The sequence below is a fragment of the Pagrus major genome, chromosome 14, assembly GCF_040436345.1.
Source record: "Pagrus major chromosome 14, Pma_NU_1.0".
Taxonomy (NCBI): Eukaryota; Metazoa; Chordata; class Actinopteri; order Spariformes; family Sparidae; genus Pagrus; species Pagrus major.
Window position 1 is genome coordinate 1,877,501 of NC_133228.1, and position 23,573 is coordinate 1,901,073.

A 23,573-nucleotide genomic window follows, 5' to 3' on the forward strand; every position below is an offset into this window, starting at 1 on the left:
GCAATCACCAGAGCGTAAATATAATTCAATTGTGATCTCTGACCATGCCTATGCAGGTATAAATTTAACACTGCCGACCCAGAGAACATAGCGTACGTGGCGGCTTGATCCACTCCTGCTTGCTGACTAACTTTTTGCAGTTTATTTCAGAATACAGTGACATCTTTCTAGATAAAAATGTGACGGATGGCATCTCAGCTTCAACTTTTTGGGAAACACTTAAAGCGTATCTTAGAGGACAGATTATTGCTCTCAATGCTTATATTAGAAAAAATACTTATGGAAGTATTGATGAGCTATCAAAAATTAAGGCATTTGATAGACTTGTATCTGCCTCTCTGACCCCTGATTTGATCAAAAAGAGAGTAGCTTTACAAACTGAAGTTGATCTCCTAACCACCACCCAAGCAGAGAGGTTAATCTTTACGTCCCAAAGTAGGTTTTATGAAGAGGGAAATTAACCTTCCAAATTGTTAGCAAATCACCTTTGTCAAAAAGCGGCATCTCACATTATCTCACAGATTAGATTAGCTGCTGGCTCCTAAACAGAAGACCAGCATGCCATTAATAATCAATTTAAAGAGATCTACTCCAACTATATTCTTCAGATTCAACACAAGAAGTTTTTCTCTAATTTGAATACTACTACACTCTCTTCAGAGTGGGAAAGCCCCAGACGGGTTCCCATGGAGTTTTATAAAAAAATTAAGACATAAACTGGCTCCTCCGTTCCTTTCAGTTTATACAGAAGCACTAGAAAATAGCATTATCCCACCCACACTCTGCCAGGCATCTATTATACTGCTCATCCTATAGACCAATCAGTTTAAGAAATTGTGATGATAAAGTGTTTTCGAAAGTCATTGCACTCCATCTTGACATTTGACGCTTCTACCTCATATAATCTCATATGACCAGACTAGGGTTGTTCACAACAGACAGTCCTATTTCAATCTGAGATGGCTGTTTAACGTTATCTATACCAAATCTGACACCATGTCCCCAGAACCAGTGATATCGCTTGATGCCGAAAAGGCATTCAACAGAGTTGAGTGGGACTATCTCTTCCATACACTTAATAGGTTTGGATTTGGTCCTAATTTTATTCAATTAATTAAGCTTGTTTAAACTAAAAAATACTAACTAACTAACTAACTAACTAAATAAATAACTGGACTAACTCATACCATCAAACTTTATATGGATGATTTATTATTGTATGTTACAAACCCTGTTATAACTATACCTGAAGTTCTAAGAGTTTTGGAAAAATTTTGAAAAATATCAAGGTATAAACTTAATTTTAATAAAAGCGATTCTTTCCCTATTAGCAAGAATTCTGGAGAATATCCCATCAAACGATGGTCCATTTTACAGTTATCTTTTATTGGAAGAACAAACAATGTAAAAATGAGTATTGTACCCAAATTCCTATGTTGTTCCAAGCAATACCTACTTTCATACCGCAGTCATTTTTTAAGGCATTTCACCAGATGGTCTCTTTCATTATTTGCAATGGTAAATCAGCCTGCATAGGGAATAAATTCATGGAAAGGCCAAAAGACCTAGGTGGGCTCTCCCTTCCAGACTTGCACTCATATTACTGGGCTGCAAATTTTAATGTTATTCCCCTCTGGCTAAAGGACTGTAATAGCACGCCCCCCACATGGCTGCAGATTGAAAAGACTGCAATCAATCCACACTGGTTCCCTGCTATGCTCTGTGCATCTTTACCATCACTAGTTAATAATATTAATTATTTTCTAATTATTTTTGTTAGGGGTCAATACGCTAAATAAAGATAGGGTCTCAATGATTTATACTCAAATCATGGACAGATATATTCCCTCTATATCTCATATTTGAGAACAATGGGGAAATGACCTAGGGGTCCCACTGTCAGATGAGGAATGAGACATGGCTCTCTCCAGGGTTCATTCCTCATCTATATGTTCAAGACATGCTTTAATACAGTTCAAACTGCTACATAGGCTATACTTCTCGAAAACTTAACTTCCGAGAATATTCCCAAACTTAAGCACTATGTGTCACAGGTGTAAACAAACCCCTGAAACAGTCTATTAGTGCTGTGGTATTGCATATGGCTGTAATATTATGCGTTCTCTTACTATTGGTGTTTTTGGTGTATTTTTAGTAACATGTGTCTCCAATCTCTCTGTTCGCTTACAGAAGGTTATCGTTTCTTACTTTCTATTAACTAGGCATACAATCTTGTTTTAACCGAAGGATGTAAACCCTCCATCACCCAACCAATGGATCAAGAATGTGATGCAGAACATCAAGCTGGAGAAAATCAGATGCACCCTCAATGGCTCCATTAAGAGATTTAACATAACCTGGTACCCATTAATTAACTATGTAAACACCTGAACAACCTAGCTTGGAACTATAATCACATACTTCCTCACAACATTTCTATCTTCAGGTGGTCTGTCCTATCTGTGTTTGAATGCACTGTGATGCATGTGGATTTTATTTTTTGTTTTGTTTTGTTTTGCATGTGTGTGTTTCTGTGTTTTTTTTATGTGAGCTGTTTGTTCTGGTAATGTCTTGTATGATAAACAAGAATCTATAAATAAAGTGTTTTTGGCAGTGAACTTGATCGTCGAATCAGGGAATGTTTTTTAAAAAATGTAAAAGCTAATTTCTAAATGATGCACTAGCAGAACAAGACTTTCTACAACACATGATACATCTCCATAGATGCTTTACACCATGCAAGCAGCTGGACTCGGTGCGTTTTACTGTAGCAGTATGGTCAAGCCTATTTGCAACACTCAATAATGTATTATGTCAAGTCATTTTTATTTACATAGCGGCAATTTACAACAAAAGTTATCTCATGACACTTTTTGATTAGAGCTAGGTCTACCATAGACCATACATAATCTACAGACACCCAACATTTCCCCATGAGCAAGAAGTTGAAAAAACTGCCTCTTAACAGGTAGACGCCTCTGAGTAGACTCAGACTCAAGATGGGTAGCCTTTGGTTAAGAAGGAGTGAGAGAGAAAGACAGAGAGAGGCAGAGACGGGTGGAGGGAAAGGAACCCTGAAAATCAGTCAAGCCCCCATCCTGTGTCCCAGCATTCATTTTGATTTCGACCCATTCTGAAGTGTGCCTTCTACAGTGTAAATTGTTCAGGATGCTGTTTTGCACAAGATCTTTGGTTTCAAGGAAGATAGAAACTGGAATACTCTTTTGCAATCATTGATAACTGATGTGCAAGTGACATGATGTCACTGAAGAAGTGCACTCATAACATACTTCATTTTCAACATACTTCCGGCCGATGAGACTCTGATCAGCTCATCACAAACGCTGCTCAAGAGGATAAAGCAGTTGTACTGGTCTTCTCAAAGTAATCCTGGAAGGTTGCATAACAAGACAAGAGCGTACCTTTCCATCTCTGCCCACACACAACATCTGTAACTCTTCCCATTTTGATGTTCAAGATGTTTGGGCAGTTTATCCTCGCTTACTAATACTACATCTCCAGTCTATAGATCTGTACACTTTTTTACGGGAGAGTGTGCAGATCATAATTCCATGGGATGTTCCTTTTACCATTGAGTCCAAAATGTGTTCATTAAGAGCTATCTCTATTTCCACAATTTATTCAACTGACCTTGATCTGTGTTAGGGAAGATGGACATGAAAATGTGATGGAGTCAGTGGGACAGGTTCCTCACTGCTGGCATAGGTGAAAGTAATGGGACGAAAATTAACAACTGCTTCCACTTCTGTCAGAACCGTTTAAATTTCTTCGTACCTCAGAGAAGCTTTTCCAATCACTTTGCACAGGCAGGTCTTGACCGACCTCACCATTCTCTCCCACATACTGCCCCACCAAGCAGCCTTTTCCGCTATGAACTTCCAGATTATTAATTTTTTGGCAAAGAATTCCTATAATTCTTTAGAAGACAGGGAATCCCACAATGCTTTCAACTACACGTGAGCTCGTTTGAACATTTTTGCATTGTCCGAATATATGGTGTTTCACAGTCCTCTGCATGACACAAAGCGTCTGAACACCTGCAGGAACTTTTCAGTAGTCATACCAGTCACTAATTCTAGATTAATCGCTCTCGTGACTGCACTGGTGAAAAGAGCAATGTAAAACTGTCTTGAGATTTACAATACAAAGGGCCAGCAAAATCCACTCACATGATCCTGAAATCTACTCAACCGCTCTAACTTTGGATTTACGATAGATCAGACAAGCATGTACAAGTCTTTTCGTCAGTTGTCTTCCTTTTAATATCCAGAATCTTTCTCTCACTTGATTAAGAGTGTCTCGCAGACCAGAATGCAACATTTGCTGATGACATTTTTTGACTATCAACTCAGAAAAGGTTGCATTTGCAGGAAGAATGCAGGGATGCTTTTGTTCAAACTTTAGCCAGTCATTTTCTCACGCTTAGTAAGCATTTTTCATCCAAAAAAGGGCTTTGAGGCTTAATTTTGGACTGATGGTTTATTTCTTGACCTCTTTGCAAGTGATTTCTTCATGACACTTTGAGTTTGTTTGTGTATCACTTGGATCCAATAAAGCCCTTCTTTGGTGATTTCCTCAGCTGCCAAAGCTCCGGTGAATTTTTGTTTTGCTCTGGCATTGTTAATGAATCGTCGGACCCAGGCAGTTACATGCAACACTCAGTTGAGGTCACTGTGGTTTTTCCAACTGCAGTATTTCTCTTTTCTTTGGAGTTTCAGAACTTGTCAAATTGGTAATTTCCACAAAAGACAGATTTTCCTTTACAGCATCATTTAAAGTCATTTATACAGTAGTTAACTTTGCTGTGTTTGAGCCACATTTGAGCTGTCCACCACAGACAATTGTCTCGTGCCTCTTGTAGCAACATCTGCAGGATTTTCCTTTCTGCTACACTGATTCCACTGTGCAGGTTCTGTTAGACTCTGGATCTCTCTGACTTGGTTTTCCACAAAGGGTTTCCACTGTTCGGCTGAACTCTTTATCCAGTGCAAAGTTATCACAGTCAGTTCACAGTTTCACTTGGCTCTTATCCATGTCAAGATGCATGAGAGCAGCTAGCAGTTCAAAGATTTAGCAGATCCTCAGGTAACTCATTGTCCCATTCAAGTCCATGTTCCCACATTTGTTGAAAAAGGCATTTCACTCTGATTGTAAAAGGGAGAAAGGAATCCAACTGGATCGCAGATGCGCGCAGCAGCTTGTAACAACTTGTGTTCCTTTTGGTTTCCTTCTCACATCAAATATGAAGTCTTCCTGTTCAGTTCTCCATGTCAGTCCAAGTACTTTTAACACAGCATAATTGCTGCCAAAAGAAAGGGTCTGGGGGCCGCTCCAAAAGGAACTCTGGTCATACGCATGATTGATACATTAGCTTCTTCATAGGGTTTTGGTAAGTCACTTAACCAGAGAAATCTTATAATCAAATTTTAAAGCCTACGCAACATAACTAAAATTTTATGTTTTTCTGGTCCATGACTGATGCAGAGATCTTAATTCACTGATATCATATGTAGGTGTGATATGGTCCAGGCTGAAGTAGTGTGTGTGTGTGTGTGTGTGTGTGTGTGTGTGTGTGTGTGTGTGTGTGTGTGTGTGTGTGTGTGTGTGTGTGACATGGCGCCAGGTTAGAGAAGATGACTAGTTGCATGCAAAGCCTGCATGAAACATATTTGAACTAACAACAACTTAGCCGAGCAGCAAAGCAAACTACCAATGACCTGACTACACAGAGATCACAATAACACTCGAACATGGAACAAAACACATAGATTCAGCACATGTGCATTACATCAGCCAAAATTAATCAGTCATGTGCTTAGCCATGCTATGCTATGCTTTGTGCTATCTAGGCCCAGTTCAACGTTACCAGTCTGTGAAGAAAAGGTGCTGGTGGTTCTTTAGCTGATGAGCCTAGCACGTTGTTATACCAATGTTGAACAGTGCTGCCCTTGCTGTGCAATGTCTGATGAAGGAAGATGGATGGAGGAAACTGGTCGCTCCTTTTGTTCCTTGCCAAGTTAGCAGCTCTTTACTAACTTGCTTGTTCCTCCGATTGTGGAGTTAGCTGGCAGGCTTTGTGTGACAGCTGCTGGTGCAAACTGAGCTGGGTTCTCTGGGCCTGCTAGAATAGCAGCTGGGCAGCTCTAGGCAGCTATTGAGCCCAGGAGGATCCAGGAGAAGAGGTGGGGGCAGGGACACCCAGGGGAGAAGAGGTGGAGAAGAGAACTGGGGGACAGCCCAGTATAGCTGGAGAAGAGAGAGAACAAAGGAAGGAGCTAGAGTTTTGACTACCTGGTCAGTGGGGGTTCTGTCACCTTGACCAATAGTTGCTCAAAATTGGGTCTCTGGCCAGTCTTTGCAACTAGGTGTGAAGAATTCTGGGGAACTGAATTCAGTTCAGTGTCCATTTTGAAATCCACAATGAACGACTTCTTCTGTAGATCCCAACTTCCGGCCTTTGGTCTCAGGATGTCACTTGATGTGTGATCCTGAGAGCACAAATGCACATGCATAATCCATAGTTTGAAGGACCTTATCTGACAGTTTATTCATATTGGTAGCACCTGGGCACAGGCTAACTCTCTATCTTGGCTAAGCAAGAATCATGAACATAACATCAAGAATAGAAGTTACTCAAAGAAAAAGAAAATCCAGATAAACACTATAATTATGACATTGAATTCACTAAATACCTGTGTTTCTCAGTTAATCTCTGGGTTAGTGAGAGCAGAAAAGTCAGTGATGTCAGTTTGTCCAGTTGAGATGCAAAGACTGGCACCTACAATGATATAGTCATTTCTGTAATGTCCAAGAGTGTGCATTCACTCATTGTATGTATGTTATTGTATAACAATGCTTGGTAGATTTTACAATTTGGTCCTTCGGGCAGGTTTTGCTGTGATGGGGTGTAATAAATGTTAAAGTCCAAATGACTGTATCATGGTTCCTTTTAACAATGTGGTAATGTTGTAACGCAATGTTGGGGGACATGTGTATGTCTTGTTCTGTGAGGTCAGTGTCCTAAGCTAATGTTTACAACAGGTAATCCACTAAAAAAAAGGAATACAATGAAGGAGTTGTTCCAAGTGTTTTTACAAAGTTGGACAGTGGTGTCGGTATCCAATCAGAATTCAATCTCTCAATTAAAAGCGTGGTGTCTGGCTATTACTAAATTCAGAACAGTTGAGTTTGCTGCTGTTGCTTACGAATCCAAGGTTGCCTGTAGTAACTGTAAGAAAAGTAAGTAACTTCTTACTATCAGTACAGTGATCCATCCAGTTGTTAGTTACAAGAAGCAAACTCTGGGGCTCTTGTAGTTTAAGTTTTACTTAAACTGTGGCTCAGGGCTGCAACGCTGAGTAGCTGAATTCAGAAAGGCATTCTGAGGCGCTGTCACTAAGGAATTATGACTGTGTACTTAACTGTGGTCAGAGTAGCTGTGGTCATCATCTGAACAGTAAGCCAGCTGGTCATAATTCTGGTGGACATGGTGGTTATGCTCAGTGTCCCTGTGCATCCTTTTGTCACCCCCTTTGGTCTGTTGTGAGGGTGATGTTTTGAGCACCACTGTGTGACGCTTCTGTGTTTGAGCAGGCAAGCTCAGGTGTCTTACCAATGGAGTTGGAAGTGACAATACTTCCCCAAACCACCTGTGTCATCTTCCTTATCTCGTTCAGTGAGAGGTTTTCTTGATGCGTCCTAATTACAACATGAGTGCATACATATAGATGAAGGTTATTTACAAACAAGGACTTGAAGGTAGGGTTCTCTTCTAAGCCTGGTGCATTCTTGCCCTTTGAGTACACATGCCCCAAAACGCATGTAATTATCTCTAGGATGCTCAAGCCGAGAATGTTTTTTACTTGAAGGACAGCAACTATTGCTGTGGCCTCAGTAGTAGAAGAGAATTCTTCTTTCAATGCATGACAGAGCTCTCTACAGTCATTTCTGACGCTGGGAGGTTGTAATTCTATAAAGTTGTGTTCAGCTTTAGATCTGGTCTTCCACACAAGTTTTACTGCCTCCCTCTGGGATGCATGGGGCAAGTAAATTAGACTATGGTCAAGTTCACTCAAGTAATCCTCGACACAGTGATCACAGTTGTCTGGCTGAAAATGTTTAATGTCCTTAGCTATAAACTCAAGCTCTTCAAGGTGGGGGCACTCTAACCTAGCGTATCTATGGAGATTGACATCACGTGCTGCAGTTCTTTCTGGCTGAGAGGCAGGGACAGAACAGCTGTTATCACTCATGGAGGTGCAACGAGGAGGAGGAGCACTCCTGGAGTGTTCTGGTCCACCTTTCAGAGGGATGGGCACGGATGAAGGTGTCATGCATCAGAGACTGGGAACAGTGGGCAGAATATCTTCTGGAGCATAAACTACCAGTGCCTTCACTGTCTGTTTCAGAAAGATGGGAAGCCATGTAACCTGTCATCTCTGTCTAAGTGGAAGTTCAAGGACTGACTTCATTCCCAAGGACTTAGGGTCAGGTGGGAATTGTTCACATCATCTGAGTGGAGAGGGAGTTAACCTTCCATCAAGGGAGGAGTGTGAATTGGATTAAGTAAGTAGATCTAACTCTGCTGAGTGCAGGTCTTCAAAATAGCACATGGCTTTCCTATTAGTCATCTGTACTTCATGGAGGAGACTAGAATTCTGTGCTCTAAGGAGTTCTACCCCCGTTTCCAGGATTGTTTTGCTCTGAACAGCAAGGCTGGTTTGCCTGTGGAAGATCAGAAGCAAACATCTTAACAACTGGCATGTGGATGCGGTCTGAGCATTGTACCTGTCCTAAAACAGGGACCCTATTTAAGGGAGATTTAACCTGCTAATTACTTCAGGGCAGCCAGGTTTCGCACTCTGTGCCAGGGAAGAAATACATCTCTCTACACAGGGGTTCTTCATTGTTAAGCAAGTTGTCTAAACAACAATCAGTGTGGTTGGCTATGGTGTTGCTTTGGCAGACACTCAGTAGTGTAGCTTGGGGAGTACATTAACTCAACCAAACAATGTGATAGCCTGCACTACAGGGGTAGCTTCCTGTGGGGGAGGGAACTATGGCACAATTTCAGCTGTTTTTCCATTACATTTGCCGGCCAGGCTCTACTCTGTTTGACTCAGCGCAGCAGTGCGGCAGCCCGGCGTGGCCAGGATTTTTCATTTCCACCACAACTGTGCTACCTGCTTGAAGGTGTGTCTTAAAGCAATGATGCACTTGTCTCAATCCGTGCAGTACTAGAAGAATCACTGCTAACAAAGTGGCTTCGACAATTCAGTTACAAACACGTTTTCGTTTACTATAAATTCTTCACAATAAAAGCCTCCTGTTATTTAGTCATTTAAAAGCTTTAGTATTATGAAGCAGCATTACAGGAAATGTTGCGTTTTCCCCAGCAGTAGCTAAATATGACTCCTGAAACAGCTGAAAGTGAACACGAAGAAACAGTAAAATACAGCAGATGTTTGAAAGTACAAACAGAACAAGATAAGACTAAAGAGATTCGGTTAGAAGCTAAACAAAGACTTTTAAAAACATCTTCCTCTCATGTTTCCTGGACAGACAGGAGTTGAGTATTGATTTTTAGGGAGACGGGTGCTTGTTATGGGTTGCAGTCATGAGATGTCACTGTGGCCCACTTGGAGGCGGGGTGACCACGGCTCGGCCCAGGTGCATCTCAGCTCAACTCGGCACAGTAAAACTGGTGATGGAAAAGCAAATCAGCATTGCTCGATTTTAACTGGCCCGGCCAAAAGTGTCATGTAGTGCATATTTAAATGTTATAAATGCAAATGCAAATCATAAAGTGTTTCGCATTCAAATAAAGTGTTACTGATAGTTGTCGGATTGTGGACGTTTTCATGAGTCAGATTTTTGTTGTTTAGAGTGAAGAGAAAAAAGTTTCTGGTCTCCAAAGAGGTAGACCATCACCCACTCAATAAGACCACGATGATATACACTCTACACTTTAACCTAATTGTCATTATTTCATTTCAAATCCAATGCATATAACAATTTTAAAACATAAAATGTAGAACTATGCACTAAATGAACCGCAGTTAGTAGTAGTAATAGTAGTAGTAGCCAGATACTATCACACTATCCATCAAAAGTTTTAGAAAAATATAAATTCCCCAAAATGTATTAAGGTATTGTATTATTGGTTTAAATGATATTGTAGTCTCAGTGAGGGCCCTTTATTATATTATTTTTTAAAATATTATATTATTGGGTTTTATTACATTTTTGATCAAGTCAAAAGAAAAATGTTATTACATTTTCAGGAGATTATTAAATTATTTGGTGCTACTTTCCAGCTTTTCAATCATCACTCTTGCCAACATACAATTCGACTCTATAATGCAGTTAATTATGTGACAATGTGGACACATCCTTAATTCAATTTTAGACAAATTCGGTGACGATTGACAATTCTGCTAAAACCAGGTTAAATAAGGGTGTGTCCACGTTAGGCAAGTAATGATCAGAAAATGTTTTAGAACAATTATCTTGTAAAATCAACTTCAAGTGCAGTTTGTAGATGTGATAAAGTCTGCAAAAACCAGCAAGGCCTGAAGATCCACCAGGCCAAAATGAAATGCTTGACAGGGAAGAAAGTGATGCACCGCACAGTTCAAGGACTTGGTGGGACAGAGGTGCCCAGCCAGGAGGGAGACCTGCATGAGGCCAATGATTTAAATTGAACAGATTTAACTCATTGGCCTTATGCAGTTGATGGAAGGAGATCTGCATGCGGCAGGAGATGGAAGGAGACCTGCATGAGTTAAATCTGTTCTTTAAAGAACAGGTCTCCTACCATCCCCTGGTCAGTCTTTTGGTCTCTTTCTATGGTTTGATTGGGAATGGAACTGAAGTGTTTGATGGAAGTGTTAGTGAGAGGAGAATGCTGAGAAAACTTCTCAGTTTAATGGACAATGCCTCTCACCCGCTGCATGCCACACTGGAGTCATATCCGAGCACCTTCAGCCGTAGACTGAGACCACCGAGGAGCACCACAGAGCGCCACAGGAGGTCTTTTCTACCAGTGGCCACGCATGACGGTTCCCCCTGAGGAATGCATACATTGGGGTCTTGAAGGTGATGGTATGAGCACACAGGAGTAGTCACCCAGCTGATTAAAGAGGCACTGGACCATGCCAATGCATATGGGTCAATCCCACACAAGCTGGTGGAAAGCTTGTCAGATGCAGGGGATTCGCAGGCCAGACGCTCTCTTCAGGGCATTCAAGCTGCTGGGAATCAGGGGACTGCATAGCAAGAGAGCCATCAAAGAAATCACTAATGCCCCTGAAAAGGCATAACGATGGCTGTGGATCAAGGAGGGCGATCACCCTATCACTCCCTGCTGTGTCGCTTGGGCAAGGGTGTTTGATGTTGAAAGACGCAAAACACCCAATGATCCCAGGTTACATCACTGATGTGTCTGGTGAAGCAGACCAAACACAAGAATACAAGAAACTAAATTATTTCATAAAAATTTTGATGGTATAATCGAAAGACTATTTGTGCCTGTGTTGGAGTGCACAGAGACACACGCAAACTCAATGACATCTGATCTTTCAGGAGGAAGAGTGTCAAAAAAGACAACAAACCGAACTAAGAAAACATGCCTTGTCCCACCACCACAGACTATGCATCCTCATCCTTGTGTCTTAAACCTATCCAGAGTCAAAAATATACTGCATTCTTCACCAAGCTGGTTCCTATCTCTTTCTTCCACTTCTATTCACCCTAAGTGACTGAAATGGTCAGATCTATATAATTGAATGTGTAAATATATAAATGGTTTGTTTCAGAACGTGATCATTTTGATATTATGAAACTAACTCTGCTTCAAAATCTGTTAATTTACAGGATTCCACTCTGCTATCTGAGCTGAGTGTGAGCTTTGGATATAACTTTTAACACACTGATATAAGGAAATGCCATTACCACATGAGTGTAACTGATGTTAACCCGTATAATTTACTTATGATTTGAGTTCTATTATGTTTTATTATTTTAGATGTGCTTCACTGTTATATAATCCAAAACACAGATTAGAACATGTTTATTTGTTATGTTACTTGTTACTCTGTCATTTGATTAATTCATCTTACAAGCTCTTGGCCATTGGTTCTCATATGTTGCACATATTGACAACGGAACGAGTGAGTTTCCAATTTGCAAGCACATATAATTCAAATATTATTTTGAAATCAAAATGCTCCCCTTTAAGTAGAGGCCAATTCTCTTTCCACACAAAGGAATGAATTAGTTATCAGCAAAAAAGCGCCAAGGATCTTCTTTCTTCCATAACATGCCCCATGACTATAAAACTTTACAACACATGCCGTCCTCCCTCACATACGGCCACTTGTCTCTTGCGGCTTTCGTCCTGACACTTGGCTTTTGCTCATCACCTTTTTTGGGCTCTCCTTGGTAAGGCCCTCTGCTTGGCCATGTGGCCAACAGGCATTATGGGTGCTGGTTTTATGTTTTTGCACTTTTACTGAGAGCTGCAGAAAGCTCCAAAGTCATCCAATCATTAATTTTGAAATCCTCCCATTTTATGTACTTTTTGACTTTTGAAGACTTTTTGGCTTCATGCATTTCAACTCTGCTGCCTTGGCCTTGTCTGAGCCTGGACACATCATCCTGAAGAAGTGCGACCAGCTGCTTCACTGAACCTACTGTACGGTCATCATCTGGCTGTGTCCTAGCAGCCGAGGATCACAGAGTCTGCTTGCCATGCTTGGCGCTTTCCAGGAAGTTCGCCTCACCATCAGCCCATCACCACAGAAAGGTAGGAAATAACTATCTTCATGCGTTCTGTCTAAGAGTTAATGCAGAGCAAATTCTTTAATGATTTTTGTTTTTATTGAACTTGTGTTCCCCTTTTTGTGTTTTTGAGTCGTTGTTGACAACATTCATTCATTCTGTCTGCAATAATTTAATAACTGCATTTACAAATCATTCAAGGCTTATCCACTCTGGTTGTGTAAATGTACATATGTATATACAGTATGTTTAGTGGTCCTTATTCATCATCCATGTTCCTTAGTAGTTCGATAAATAGCTTGAATTAAGCCATTGTATTAGTGTTTTCTTTTATGACGATTTATGCGATGAATTTTCCTACTAATAAATTACTCAATTTATTAATTAATCAATGATGGTGGTGCCCCTTCTAACGAGTGCTTTCTGTGGTGATGGGCTGATGGTGAGGCGAACTTCCTGGAAAGCGCCAAGCATGGCAAGCAGACTCTGTGATCCTCGGCTGCTAGGACACAGCCAGATGATGACCGTACAGTAGGTTCAGTGAAGCAGCTGGTCGCACTTCTTCAGACTATCAAACCTTTTGATGCAACCTAGTGTAGCGCTCTCACCACATATGTGAGTGAGAGCGCTACACTAGGTTGCATCAAAAGGTTTGATAGTCTGAAGTATCAACATATTTCAGACTATGCTCTCTGATAAAGGACACACTGTCTCTGGCAATCGAACACTGCTTTAATACACCTTCTGCCATGATAAATGTGTCAACTTGTGTTTGCCACTTGTTGTAATGATGAAAAACAAAAACAAAAAATAACGCTCTTATTCTCCTACCCAAAGCCTATGGCTAACCATGGAAGTTTGTAAGAGATATTTTTACACATTTACAGAACAATGTGGGTATACCACAGAAGGGTTTCATAAATTCGAAGAGGAAACTGCATGTAATTGTTTAAAGGTGTGAAGAAATTTTTGGTCTTCACACACAGAAATTGGTGCATCTAATTAGGGCTGGTCAATATGGCCAACACTGTTATCACGATATGTTTTTTTATATTGATCGATGTCGATAATTATCACGATATACAGTATATTTAACAATAATAACGTTGAATTGACAGTTTTAATAGTATTTTCCTTAGGACAGAACCCAAAACAAACCAGAAGGTTAATTATGGTTTATAAAATACAATTATTTATTGTCAGAATGATTAAGTGACAAACATTTAACAGAACCAACCAACCACATGGCTTTATGTTAAACACTGAATAAATAAAATGATGAATGTGTACAACAAATTGCTTGTTTCAAACGTGTCTCAAACATTTTAGAGGTAGTATACTGAACTGAACATTGATTAAAGAAAATAAAATAAAAAGGTAAATGTTGAGGATGATTATGCTACTGTATTCTTTGACTATTGCACATTATTGAGCTTGCAGGTAGTTGTTCAGTTCAGCTTTAATGCCTCCTGTTCTGTAAGACCTGATGTGGTTCGGACGTGCGACCAGACCACACCGTGCTTATAGGCATCATATGTTTAGCGATACAGTACATAATTGCGCTGGTTATGTCTTTGTATTGCTTTGGTTTTCTTTTCATATGGGGTAATGGCTGAAAAAGCAGCAGCAACTGTTGGTTGCTGAACTGAAGTTTGACTAGTAGAAGCAGTGGGGCTGGGCTGTTGGCTACTTGAGGGGAGGCTGACGCTAGCATGATAGCGCAAACTCATTCTTTCGGAGTACTGTTTGGGACGGTACCTTTTGAGATGATGGAAGAGGTTGGTGGTGTTTCCAGTTCTGCTGAGGACTGGTCGCTGACACATTTTGCACCTAATGGTGGTCTCTGCTTTGTCAGACTTCAAGTAGCTGAACTATTTCCAAATAACCGAAGTGGTATGACCTTTCTTTGGTACAATTTATTCATCTTTTGCAGTTTCCTAGGTTTCGCTAGTCGGACCGCTCATTGTCTTGTGTTGGCTAGACACACAGGTGGTCCCCGTCATTCTAAGTTGTTGTGAGTGGGAGGGGCCGGAAACATGTATCAACCACATGCATTTGTTTCTCTGCTGTGTGATTGGCTGTTGATGTAGTGTTTTCTAGGTAAAGGAAAACAGACTCAAAAATAACTATCGAAAATAAATGTCATAAATTTATCATCGTTATCGTGGAAAATTTTATCATGAAAATGATCGAGATCGTTTCATCACCCAGCCCTACATCTAATTACTTCAATTATGGAGTAGATATACAAGTTCCTGCCTTTTTAAAATCCTTAGTCTTGTTACTGTTTGGAACTGACAAATTAAACAATTTGGCTAGTAGAAAAGACAAACTCCATGTACAGTGTCAGGCCAAATCTACACTACCAGTCAAAAGTTTGGATGCACCTTCTCATTCAATAGTTTTTATTCATTTTTTATTATTTTCTACATTGTAGATCAGTACTGAAGACATCAAAACTATGAAGGAACACATATGGAATTATGTAGTAAACAAAAGTGTTAAACAAACCAGAATATGATTTATATTTTATATTCTTCAAAAAAGCCACCTTTTGCTTTGATGACAGCTTTACATGGCATTCTCTCAATCAGATTAATGAGGTAGTCACCTGGAATGGTTTTCCAACAGTCTTAAAGGAGTTCCCAGAGGTGCTGAGAACTTGTTGGCTGCTTTGCGTTCACTCTGAGCTCCACATCATCCCAAACCATCTCAATTTGGTTTAGGTTGGGTGATTGTGGAGGCCAGGTCATCTGATGCAACACTCCATCACTCTCCTTCTCGGTCAGATAGCCATTATAAAGCCTGGAGGTGTGTTTGGGGTCATTGTCCTGTTGAAAGGCATAACGATACAAATGATGGTCCCACCTAGCGCAAACGAGATGGGATGGCATGTCACTGCAGAATGCTGTGGTAGCCATGCTGGTTAAGTGTGCCCTCAATTTTGAATAAATCACCAACAGCCTCAGGATCAAAGCACCCCCACACCATCACATGCTTCACGGTGGGAACCACACATGTAGAAACCATCCGCTCACCTTTTCTGCATCTCACAAAGACATGGTGGGTGGAACCAAAAATCTCAAATTTGGACTCATCAGACCAAAGTACGGATTTTCACTGGTCTAATGTCCATTCCTTGTGTTTCTTGGCCCAAGCACTTCTCTTCTTCTTGTTGTTCTTCCTCAGTAGTGGCTTCTTTGTAGCAATTCGACCATGAAGGCCTGATTCACGTAGTCTCCTCTAAACAGTTCATGTTGAGATGTGTCTGCTACTTGAACTCTGAAGCATTTATGTGGGCTCTAATCTGAGGTGCTGTTAATTTGTGGTCTCTGAGTCTGGTAACTCTAATGTACTTATCCTCTGCAGCAGGTCTTCCTTTCCTGGGGTGGTACTCATGAGAGCCAGTTTCATCATAGAGCTTGATGGTTTTCGTGACTGCACTCGAGGATACATTCAAAGTTCTTGATATTTTCCGGATTGACTGACCTTCATGTCTTAAAGTAATGATGGACTGTCGTTTCTCTTTACTTAGCTGAGTGGTTCTTGCCATAATATGTATTAGAACAGCAGTCGAATAGGGCTATTCACTGTATTGAACTGTGTACCAACCCTACCTCTGCACAACACAACTGATGGTCTCAAATACATTAAGAAGGCAAGAAATTACACAATTTAACTCTTAACAAGACACACCTGTTAATTGAAACCCATTCCAGGTGACTACCTCATGAATCTGATTGAGAGAATGCCAGAAGTGTAGAAAGCTGTCATCAAAGCAAAGTTGGCTACTTTGAAGAATATAAAATATAAATCATATTCTGGTTTGTTTAACACTTTTTTGTTTACTACATAATTCCATATGTGTTCCTTCATAGTTTTGATGTCTTCAGTACTGATCTACAATGTAGAAAATAATAAAAATAAAGAAAAATCATTGAGAAGGTTTGTCCAAACTTTTGACTGGTAGTGTATCTTCTCCACATTTATCAGGAAATATTCACAACTTACAGAAAGGCAGGAGTAAGCACTTTACCTTTTGGCCTGTACACAAGTAGTAGTCACGGATGGCCCTCACCATCACTATGGCGACAGGATAAGTAGCGTTGACAGCCTCCTTTCCTGTGGAAGTCTTGATGAAGTCCGAACCTGTCCAGTTTAAAAATTGATATGTGGTCTTCAACACATCAAAACACAGAGGAGCATATACTGCCGTCATGTGGCACTCATTCTTGATCTGTCAATAGGTTCTCTATTTACCTGCACTACATTCAAAACTGCAAAGGAAGTTTCAACATGCTGCTAAAGTAGGGAAACAGAGTCAGATGTCACAGTGTTAGTAGGGAAAAAGTGTCAGATGTCATAGTGCTAGTACAAAGGTGCAGAGAGAGGATAGACAGGCCATTACCCTGACAGTCTGGCCAGACTAGACAAGAACATATGCTGCTGCTGATGGCTTACAGAGGGCAGCTGCACACTCATCAATAAAAACCTTCATTTTTTCCTTCCCTTCCTTCACAGCCAATTATGTTTTATCAGCTTTCCTGATAAAAATAGAAGATGAAATGAAGCTCTTTAATAGATTACCCACAAACTGTGGGCTGCAGGAAAGAAAAAAAAAAAAATCAGCCCCTCTGCCTCCCTGGTGTATAATGACTGTTCATTATTGAACAGAGCAAGATGAACATTTTCCAGTTCATTAAAGACATGTTCTATGTATTTTTCCAGTCAGGCCTTTCAGCTTTTCTCCCCTTGTCCTCAAACTAGCATAATCCTTAAGATTCGTTATGGGGAGTCTTAATTACTAGATAATGAATAACGGTTATTAAATGCGGGTGGCGGTAATGAAGCTCTATTCATTTGCATGGGCAAATGGGGGATACTAGCGGGGAACAGCAGAGTAAAATAGCCTGCATCAGAGATTAATAGGTGAAATTATCATTCAATTTCAGGAATCTCATACGCAATTCATAGGAACAAGGGGGGATTAAGGAGTGAGTGTGGTGACAAAAGCAGTGCATTTTAATAATGATCTCTATCAGAGCCCCTGACAATTGGGTACTGTAATCTGCTTATTATGTGATGGCTAGTTAAGCATACTGCCTGTGCGTGTGCATATGTGCTTGGGTGGATCAATGTGAGTGTGAGTGTGAGTGTGAGTGTGAGTGTGAGTGTGAGTGTGAGCGTGTGCGTGTGCCAGAGAGGGAGAACTTCTTCACTCATCAGTTTCGCCTTTCAGAAGGCAAGAGAAAAGCTAAGCAGCAGCGCCACAAGCCAGATGATGGCAGGAATTACACTAAGACATCAACTTAAATTGACTTGGACTTTAGGCCTTTTAAAAGCACTGTAGGGTCACATGAAACTGAGACAAATGTCATCACAAAAAGAAAAAAAAGCTTTCACTAAACAGAGAAACACAGACGGTGGCTTCTCCAAGACTGAAGCATCTCTTTCCATAAAGGTTTTGTACAGTGTACGTGAAAAGCAGGCAGTAACAAGACTAAAAAAATGGAGCTAATTAAATATACAGTATAAAGCTTCGTGGGTTGTCCCTTTATGAGCAATTTCATTTATCATGAGCTTAATCAGTTTAACATTAGTTTATCTGTAACATTTAATTTGAACGCAGGGATCCATCAGCCTGCAATCAATAACATTTAATTCCAGCTACTGACAAGAATCTGAAGAGAAACAATCAAAAGCCACTTTCACAGATGAACTACAGACAATATCCAGAGAATCAGATCAGGATACTGTCCACATTTGCTTGTTCAAGAGCTTGTCCAGGTAAGACGTGTTCACACATGTTGGAAATACTCTGTATGGTTTGGGCAAGGGGAAGCAGCGCCTGGATAGGAGGCTATGGACTTCTCCGTATTGATGACATTTTGGTGTTGATATCAATACTACATGTATTTAGATGTATCCGCAATATCAGCAAAAGTGTGAAAAGTAATATATAGGCAAGCAGAGAAGACTACAAAGCGGCTACACTCCACCATAGAAAGAAAGCTGCAGCATTTTGGATTGGGTGTCCAGCAGCAGCATGAACGGGCCATATCGAAGAATGAGAGACCGGCTGTGGGAAATATTCTGAGCACATGTTTCAACTTTCATGATCAGCAGTTTAAATGCCATTTTCCAAGTATGTGTTACAGCTAATTAAACGAGCACACACATGGAAGATTACATATCGTCGACACACCCAATCTCCCACTGTGAATTCACTCTGGACAATTAAATCCTCTATTCACATGTGGCTCACCTGGACTTTGGACTAGGAAGCTGGCAGGTAAATCAGGGGCAAATAATGCAGACATTTGTGTTCACACATACAGCTCCTTTGGGTAAACTCTGGATAAATACAGAGTTAGAGTGCATGTGTGAAAGGGGCTTCAGACAATCAAAGATGGAATGAAACATTACAGAGTAGATGTTGTTGAGTTGTGTGAAGACTGACCAGCCATCATGGCGACCAGGCTGGCTTTGTAGATGTTGGTGAAGGTGCCCAGCTCTCCAATAGCCAGAATTGTCTTCATGTGGGCATCACCACAGGCCTCTCGAAACTGATGGATCTCATCATACATGGCTGTAGAGGGGGACAGGAAACATTCACTCAACAATATATTTATATATTTTATATGTTTATCAAAACATGACCAATTGAACAAAAGTTCACTCCATCATCAAAACTGGACTGAACCTGCTAGAATTACTAAAATTATTGGTGCGTCTTTCAATATACAGATACAGACAGTTAAAAAAAAAGAATGTCAGTTGAATCTAAAAAACAAGATCTAAGTAGTATTGGGTTTATTCCATGCCAACTCACCCAGGATTCATAACTTTTCCCAGCTAAGTGCACAGATTTTCCTCGTAAAAATTCACATAAAAACTTCTTTTAAAAATTTGTGGTGCATTGCAAAATCCTATAGCTTCACTGAGCTAAATTACATTAGTTTTGTCATTTTGATCTTTGATCACTTGATTGGGTTGAAATTTGTCCTGAACATCGAAGAAAGCCTAAGAATAATTTGCAACATGTATTCTTTTCAATAGTTTGAGGACATTTATAACAATTACATTATTAACAATTTTAAGTTTTTTATTTGAACAAAGATTTTCATTTTCTAAGATAAAATTTTCCCTTTTTTGCAGCCAATGTTGATTCTTTGTTATTAATTAAATTAATATTGTTCTAACACATCAAGGTGTCCTGCATAAAAGAATGTAGTCCCACAAATTTAGTCCCACGGTCCAATATAGCTTCAGAGCTGACACCCCAATTTTTAAATGGTGTGTTTAAATTCAAAGCAGATGAGTTCTTGTGAACAAACAAGCCATTCTGCCTTTCTGGTCAAATGGTCACAGTGTACCTTCCCACTGTCCTGTGAGGGCAAGCTTTCGGTTAATGACGATGTCGATTTCAGAGGCACCATGAGCCACTGCCACACGGACTTCCTGCAGACGGGTCTCCAGTGGTGTCTGGCCTGCTGGAAACCCGGTGGCCACTGGAAGAGGAGAACAGACCGTCAGTGAGACTCAAGTACAAGTCTTATTCATTTTCTATAGGTACACTACACATACAGTAGCTTTATCTGGACAGGAATAGAATATCATGGGGCCTATCATCAGTTTCACAGTGAGCAGAAAGGGTCGTAAATTAAATATCAACTAACCCCTCTGACCACTTTTTTCAGCTATAAACAGACACATATAGGGATGTAGTGGTGTCGTTGACAGATTCAGGTCCAAATTTTGACATTTGCAAAGTATTTGAATTCTACATATAGTACTATAAATAAGCATAGAAGCCGCCCTTTTTCGGTTGAAACCTGGCTACTGCAATTCAATTTCGCCATTAACTAATCTGTAGGCAGGTGACATACACTGCAGTATACACTCTGTCAATCCAAAATGTTACTGAACCTCGAACCTGAATGTTTAACAAAGGAAAAGTGAGTTTTGTCTTTCTCAGGGGAATATACAAGTGTGCAGAATTATTAGGCAACTAAATTACAAAAAGATTTTGTCCCAACTTACTTGCTTATTCTCAATTTTTACAGTGAATGAAACAGATAAGTAACTCAAAATGATGATTAAATAACATTTTGACCTTCTGTTACCGATATAGCCACCCTTGTTTTAAATAACTGCCATGAGCCTTCTATCCATAGATTCTGTCAGCTTCTTCATCTGTTCATGATCAACTTATTTGAAGCAGCAACCACAGCCTCCCAAATGCTATTCAAAAAGTTGTATTGTCTTCCCTGACTGTAAATCTCACATTTGAGAAGGGCCCACAAGTTCTCAATAGGATTTAAGTCTTGAGGAAGGGGGCCAGATCATTATTAAGTCATCTTCGAGGCCTTTTGCTGTCCAGCCGAGCAGTGTACTTGGATGCATGTGATTGAGCATCATCCTGCATAAAGATCATGGACATCTTAAATGCTGGGGACTTCTTTCTGTACCACTGCTTGAAAAAGTATTTTCCAGAAATTGGCAGTAGGTTTGGGAATTGATTTTCAGTCCACCTTCAACCCGAAAAGGCCCAGCCAGCTCATCCTTAATGATAACAGCCCATACCAGTACGCCACCTCCACCTTGCTGCCGCCTCATTCAAAGTGATGCCCTGTGTTCATTAGTGATCCAGCCAAAGGACCATCCATCTGGTCCATCAAGAGTCACTCTCATTTCATCTGTCCATAAAACCTTTGGCCCGATTGTGACGCTTCAACTTGTGACTCTTATTCAGTGGTGGTTGTGTTTCAGCCTTCTTTACCTTGGCCATGTCTCTGAGTACTTGACACCTTTTACTTTTGGACACCCCAGGTAGGTTGCAGTCCTGAAATATGGTGGCACTGGAGAATAATGGGTTCCTGGTAGCTTCACATTTAATTCTCCTCAAGTCTTTTGCAATTAATTTGTGCCTTTTCTTCTACACGCGTTTTTTGCTACCCCACTGACTATTCGCAACAAAATGTTTGATTGGGCGGTGTTCTATACAACAGGCTTTAGAAATGTAAATGGATTTGGTAAATGGACTTGGATTTCAATAGCATCCCCCACAAAGCGCTTTACAAGACTTGTCACATTCAACCGCTCACACACATATTCATACACTGATGGCAGAGGCTGCTATGCAAGGTGCCACCTGCTCACTGGGTGTGACTCAGTTGTAGGTTACTTACCTGAGGCAACAGGCAGGCTGGAGTTGGCTGCTTTTAGTGTTATGACGGCCTCCCCCACACGAGATGGATACACACACACTGCTGCTGTAGTCACTCCTGACAAAAAACACAGCACAAGCAAAGACCAGAGAACACAAAATATAGTGATTAACTGGTCTGTGTCGCCCTCTGCAGGTTGATTTCAGGTCTGAACAGACAGTCTGACACCCTGAACAGGCTCCAGAGCTATCTTAGTGTGGTGTCCAACGGACTAACCACTAACTACCACAACCTGTCCCATCATCTGACTGCAAAGTGATTGTCTGACTGTTTGTTTCTTTACCTGCCTTACTTCTTCTTAATGATGTTACCATGTTCCCAGATTTCTGCTATTACAACCATGATTCTAAGAGAGTAGGAATGCTTTGCAAAACCAAACCAAACATAATGTGATCATTTTTTTCATGTCTTTTGATATAAACTCAATCAAAATATGTACAAAGATGATATATTTAATGTTTTATCCAGTCAACTTCATTGTTTTTTGTTAATATATGCTTATGACAGCAACACTTTAACAAGTTGGGACAGAGACTAAAAAAGACTAGGAGAGGTAAACAGAATAATCTGGTCAAGGTGATAGTATTATGATTGAGTATGAAAGGGACATCCTCAAATGGTCCAGTCATTCAAAGTAAGGATGGGACAAGGTTCACCACTTTGTCAAACACATGATTATATAAAATGATATCACTACATGGGCGTGGGAACACTTCATAAAACAGCATTTGCAAATGATTGCATTCCATTTTTATTTTTACGCAGCGTCCCAGTTTTTTGGGAATCAGGGGCTAAACTTGGTGTTTACAATGATTCTACTAGAAATGGACAAAACTATGAAAATAGGATTCACACCTGTATTGTGCCTTTTGCTGAAACATTTTCAGTCAGTCAGCCAAAAGATAACATGGCAATACTGTTGATATTTCAAAGTAACAAGGTAATCTATTTGTCAATCATACAACACAGGGTTGCACAACAAAATGAAGGTTTGTAGTTCCTTCAGGCTACACGAACAGAACATGTTTACAGACATATATATACACATCAACAAGCATATGCCCCAAGAACCTATTAAAGAAGGAAGAGTCGTGATGTCACTCAGCGCAGTTATGGCAGTGGTGAATGGGTAGACCACTCCTACATCTCTCCCCTCTCAATTTCACAGGTTATCAATCTGGGTAATGGATGCACCAGTGTGTTGTTATTTAGCAAAAGTTTTGTGTGTTTTCAAGGTATGTTAATTCAATGATTTATTTGCATGCAGGCTACGTTAATGTTGTGCTTATGCCATGTTAATTATGGTATTGGAAAATGAATCTAAATTGAGTTCCTTATTCAATTCAAGTTTTGTATGCATTGTATTTGTATGCATGATAAAGGGCTGTATAGAACAACAAAAAGGCAGAGTTATCCCCTTAGATCTCTGTTCATTCCTAATTGCATTTACTGTTCTTTACAGGTCAAGTTTAGCAATTTACCTGGTATTTTGCCCTGGTCATATAAAGTTTGCTTAAGCATAATTAGAGTTTTCAACTATTA

The 23,573-nt window shown here is 40.2% G+C and overlaps 1 protein-coding gene across 1 annotated transcript in view; it reads right to left on the bottom strand.

Annotated features, from left to right (window-relative positions):
- The window catches only part of dera (deoxyribose-phosphate aldolase (putative)), a 57,098-nt gene that overhangs the window by 5,176 nt on the left and 28,349 nt on the right, over positions 1–23,573 (bottom strand). Inside the window, exons 4-7 of the mRNA XM_073480721.1 lie at positions 21,993–22,088; positions 20,178–20,312; positions 19,262–19,390; positions 16,838–16,950 (exon numbers count right to left, since the gene is read on the bottom strand). Of these exons, the coding sequence (XP_073336822.1) occupies positions 16,838–16,950; positions 19,262–19,390; positions 20,178–20,312; positions 21,993–22,088 (473 nt within the window). The remainder of the gene's footprint in view (positions 1–16,837; positions 16,951–19,261; positions 19,391–20,177; positions 20,313–21,992; positions 22,089–23,573) is intronic.